The sequence below is a fragment of the Nomascus leucogenys genome, chromosome 12, assembly GCF_006542625.1.
Source record: "Nomascus leucogenys isolate Asia chromosome 12, Asia_NLE_v1, whole genome shotgun sequence".
NCBI lineage: Eukaryota > Metazoa > Chordata > Mammalia > Primates > Hylobatidae > Nomascus > Nomascus leucogenys.
In genome coordinates, this window is record NC_044392.1 from 33230651 (window position 1) to 33236118 (window position 5468).

Consider the following 5468-nt stretch of genomic DNA (forward strand, 5'->3'; position numbering starts at 1 on the left):
TAGGAAACCAAAATAAAACACTAAGAGGTGAAAAAAATTGAGTGAAGCAAATTTTTGAGTAGTGGACCCTCAGAATGGGAACCCAGTGAAGCCTGGATTATTTTCTCCCTTATTCTATAAATAGAATTCTATTATAGAGACAAGTTGAAATAGATCTCGAATTGTTGCCATTGTCACAGCTGTAACTTGTGACTCATGTGTAAAGAATCATTACAAGCTGGACTCTAAGAGTGATCGATATAGCTTTCACCTCTGATAAACACTAGCCAGAATCTCTTCCATTATGGTTACCATCAAAGAGAGGTACAAGTAGGACAGAAATCAAACACCAATGATATACTACCTTTCCCCACATATAATGAATAGACTAGGGAACTATTCTTAATAATAAATAATTTATTAATTAGAACATATAAGTGAATACAGAAGACATTTAAAAGTAAAAATACAAAGGAACAATTTTATTCATGCAGTGCTTTCATAAAAGGTGAGTATAAACTCAGTCCATGAGCATGTAAAGTGAAATGAGCTGGTTGGCTGGAGAGGGACAGGGTGCCAGAGGCTACTATCCAGTCAGGGTCACAGCTGTATTGGTCGATTGCTGGGTTCCTGTTGGCTTGGTCTGGATCATGTTATTTCTGGTGTTGGATTTCCTGTCCATGCTCCTGACCACGTCTTTCACCCACCGGGCTTGTGGATCAGCACAGACTTTTAGGCCACGTTTGGTAACAAAACTGTAATGCAAGGAAAAGACATACGAAGTTGGCCACATTCTCAAAGCCTCAGGGTCAGGAGTTAAGATCAGAGCAGACATGAAGAGATCTTGTGCAGAAATTACTGCAAGAAATAGGCTTTCAGAGCCATGAGATCATAAATGAGCACCCTTCTTCTGCCATCTATTCTAACATAAAGGAGAAATATCTGCAAGTAGTATCCAGCCCCTTTGTTCACTATAATTCACAGGCTCCTTTTCTCATCCATGTCACCAAATGTTGTAACAAAAAAGACGTTTGAGGCCATCTAGTTCCATTATTACATACCCTCTTCCTTTTCAAATTTGAAAATATTCATCTTGTTTTTTTAATAAAAAGTGATTTTTACATTTTCATTTTTTAGAGTAAAGCTTGCAATTATGTGTTGGGAAGAGTTATTACTTCAAAAAATGAGATTCTGGTAGAAGAAAGGGACCATGTAGGTTGTGCATTGACTCATTTTCTTGAAATATGGCAACTGATAAAGCATGGGACTCTGCCTAACTCAACCCTAAGATCCCCCAACTCCAGTGAGGCTTGCAGGGAAACCCTGCCATGGGCCAGCCATCTCTAAACCCAGACCTCAGAGCTGTGCACAGTATTCAACAGACTCTTCCACTAAGCAAATAGAGGAGGACTTCTATTCTTTATTTGGCATTCTAGTTTTGCAATAATCGCTATTCAGTTGGGCTGCATAAAGGCATGGTTGATAAGGAAAAATAAAGAGGTTTTCGGTTAAATTGAGGTGTTCCTCCGTGTTGACCTACTTTTCCTGAGGAGGGCAGCATTTCTATACGCTGTATTTCTATACCTCTAGATATCCACCCAGCCCAACTTCTGAGGAGGCAAACTCACATTGCTGCTCTCAAGGAGCCTTCCGTGATGGTGTAGGTCTTGATTCTGCTAACTGGCAATCGCTGGGTAGTGAGGCTCACACAGATACTCTTATCTGAGACTTCACTCCCTACACCTGGTGAGGAAAAAAAAACAGACAATTAAAAATAAAGCAATTATTAAGATCATAGGAACAATCATCTGTTAAATTACTCTGAGAATGTTGTGAGAATATAAGGCCATTTGCTTTTGGGGGAAGAGATGACTGATAGGCATCCCGAATCTCTTGCCCATCATAGATTCTTAGTAAATATTTGATTAATTTAAAAACTCAATCAATAAAATTGTTTCAGGAATTTCATGCTGAGAGAAAATAACAAGATGTTATCCCGTTTCTGTGTATATTTTCACTTAGACATATGGGACGGCTAGCAAATGTCCCAGTGACACGCATTCATTCATTTATACAATGGTGCCTGTTGTGTCCCACATGTTTTGTTAAGACAGACATTATCCCTGTTTTCATAGAGCATATCTTCTCATGAGGGAGCCAGACAACAGACAGGTAACAGAAAAGATCATTTCAAATAGTGCAACATGTTACAGTACCATAAGTGAGATGACAGAGTAATGTGTGAAGAGTACTCTAGGCAAGGCAACATTCAGTGGGGGAAGGAAGCATGTTTTTGACAGACTAAATAAAGGTGTTCTCCTTTTTAAGTGGTCAAATGTCTCTCTCTGTCAGCTGCCCAAGATGCTGAAAAGAAAGAAGGCCAAAGGATGGAAGGTGGCCCCAGTCCCTGCCGTCGTGAGGAAGCAGGAGGCTAAGAAAGTGACGAAACGGCTGTGTGAGAAAAGGCCTAAGAGTTTTCTTAGGCAGGCATTGGACAGGACATCCAGCCCAAAAGGGACCTCCCCTGCTTTGTGAAATGGCCCCGCTATATCTGGTTCCAGCTGCAAAGAGCTATCCTCTATAGGCAGCTGAAAGTGCCTTCTGCCATTAACCAGTTCACCCAGGCCTTAGACCCCCAAACAGCTACTCAGCCACTTAAGCTGATCCACAAGTACTGACCAGAGACAAAGCAAGAGAAGAAGCAGAAACTGTTGGCCCAGGCTGAGAAGAGAGCTGCTAGCAAAGGGGTTGTCCCCACTAGGAAATCACCTGTTCTTTGAGCAGGGGTTAACACTATCACCACCTTGCTGGAAAACAAGAAGGCTCAGCTGGTAGTGATTGCACATGGTGTGGACCCCATCAAGCTGGTTATCTTTCTGTCTGTCCTGTGTCCTAAAATGGGGGGTCCCTTAATGCATTATCAAGGTTCGAAAGAAGGCAAGGCTGGGACATCCAGTCCACAGGAAGCACCCCTGTGGCCTTCACACAGGTTAACCAGGAAGACAAAGGAGCTTTGGCTAAGCTGGTGGAAGCTATCAGGACCAATTACAATGATGGATATGATGAGATCTGCAGTGTCCTGAGTCCAAAATCTGTGGCTCACATTGCCAAGCTGGAAATAGCAAAGGCAGAGGAACTTGCCACTAAACTGGGTTAAATGTACACTGTTGAGTTTTCTGTACATAAAAATAATAAAAAATCTCCTTCAAAAAATTAATAAATGGTAAAAGAAGATATATATAAAAGGAAGTCAGCCCTAAAATATTCATCCCCAGTAGTATTGGCCCAAAGGAATTAAACTATTAAGTTTAGAGAATCATCTTACATTGCAAAACGAAAAATAACTTGGGAGAATTAATACTGTTAAGGGTTGGGTAAAATCTAATCCAAGTTTCTAAGTGCTGATTTTTCTCCTTAGCTGTAGACACTGGTCTTTGCTTCCCAGAGAAATAGGCAGCTAAAAAGCGTCTAAAGTAACCACTGATAATGGCCAACATTGGTCTGTAGTGTTGCTAATATTAGAAGGCATTTTTTAAAGCATGGGACTAAACAAAGAGTGTTCACGGTGTGCTTTTCTTCATCTTTTCTTCACTCTCAATGCCAGTCTGCACATTGCTACCCTCTACCGTTGCCAATTCATTTTTAATGGTGAATTGTTTCTGTAGCCAATGAAAGAGGAAAAATCTGGGCTTTTTCTCTGTTTCTCTCATATTTAAGAAACAATATTTCTCTCTGTGAAGTATCTGAAATGGACTCCCAAGACTCAGGGAATCCTGTTACACTTGAAACCACAAAGCCTTTTCCTTATTGTCAGCAATGTTTGTGTGTCTGTGTTATTTTTTAAAATATCATCTTCACTCAGGTTGCAAAATTGAGTCAAAGCAGAGACTGTTTTGCCTCATTTTTGTATGTAAGAAGCTAAGCAGCAGTGGGACTTATAGAGCTCCTTCAACTAGAAAACTTGGGAATTTGAGACCAGTTCTGCAGTTCTTCTCAGCGTCTAACAGAGCTCCTTTCCCCTACTTAGATCTGAGTCTCCCTCAAATGGTATGCCCATTGTCTCAGCAAAATGCCAGCAAGGTAGCAACATGTGGCCTAATGTAGTAATCAAACTTTTTGGATTCATCAATTTTTTTTTGTTTTATACACAATTTCAGACTTAGCCACCTTTATTCATGGAACCCCTTGGGGACCCATTATTAAGTTATAATATCATAGTCTCAGTAATAAGTCTACAAATTAGAACACAAATAAGTCGACAGATTCACTCCAGTCATAGGAAAAAGTAATCCTTAAGAAATACCTACTGAATGCTCAGGTAAGGGCTCGGTATATCTGAATCTTACCTGGATGTGTCTTGCAGTTTTATTGAACTGTGTATATGGTGCTAATCTATTTGGTAGTAGTTATTATTGTATGTTCTCTTACAAATACAGAAAATTTCTTATAAATAGTAATATTCATGGCATTACTAACAGAGTCCCCCAAGTACTTGAAGGTAATATTGATTTTCTGGACATGAAGGTTTGAACTTCCAGTCATTTGGGGCTTAGTTTTGTATGGAAAACATTGGTTTGCTCCAAAGCATACATCCTCTGGTGCATCCCCACATTGTAACTGAACTCTCAAAGATTTTGATAATTTATCAAACTACATATTAAATGGGCAAAACCTACAAATGCATTTATAATCATCACCTCTAATCCATAGCTAACATTAACCAAAAAATTACTGCTTGTAAGGAAATCTGATGTTATTAAATAAACCATAATATTTATTTAATCTTAATCTCAGGTGATCATGTCTGTTCTTCTATTCAGTTTATACATAAATAAGCATAGGCCCTGAGTGATTAAGAAATTTACCTGAAATTACCCAATTAGGAAAAGTGGGAGCCCAGATACTAATCAAATTCTCCCTGTTCTGGAAGTTTATGAAGCCCCCTACAGTCAAAATTATCATTCCTTTTTTGCACATGGGAAGTTTAAGGCTCCCCTGGAGAAAGCAGTTTACTCCAGTCAGAACCCAAGTCAAACCCAAAATGTGTGCCCACCTGCCTTGCCTCCCTGTTCTTTATCTCACAGACAGCTTCTCCACTTACCTTCCACAATGTATGCAGTGAGACAGCAGATGCCAAGGAGGGCCAGGATGAGAAGTCTCATGGCTGAGGTCCTGCTGAGCTGTGCAGGGCGAGTGAGGATCAGGCTCTTTGAGGACCTCTTTTATGCCTCCAATGGTCAGTGCACTTCCTGTGCTGCGAGGGGACTTTCGAGGTGGGTGTAGGATCATGGAAAGTCTTTGCAATACTGATGCTTTTATTTTTCTTAAAAAAAAAAAAAGTCCCTTTCCCTGTTCATACTAACCTAACACCTTGTGGCCTTTACCTCTTTGTCTGTGGTTAATGTGTCAATTAAACCAAATGCATGCATAAAAGAAAACGTGGTTTTGTTGTCTCCTGCCACCAGCCTGAATTCAGATCTTCCGCTGTA

General features: G+C 40.1%; 1 protein-coding gene and 1 pseudogene across 1 annotated transcript; one reads left to right on the forward strand and one right to left on the reverse strand.

Moving 5' to 3' along the window:
* Positions 1 to 377: 377 nt before the first annotated feature.
* Positions 378 to 5168, reverse strand: LOC100607085 (lymphotactin-like). The gene is made up of 3 exons (XM_003258833.3): positions 5081 to 5168; positions 1608 to 1722; positions 378 to 734 (listed from the first exon to the last, which is right to left on the reverse strand). Exons 1-3 carry the CDS (start codon positions 5139 to 5141, stop codon positions 566 to 568), a joined length of 345 nt encoding a protein of 114 aa, XP_003258881.1. The 5' UTR covers positions 5142 to 5168; the 3' UTR covers positions 378 to 565.
* LOC115837514 lies at positions 2335 to 3136 on the forward strand (annotated as a pseudogene).
* Positions 5169 to 5468: the final 300 nt, after the last annotated feature.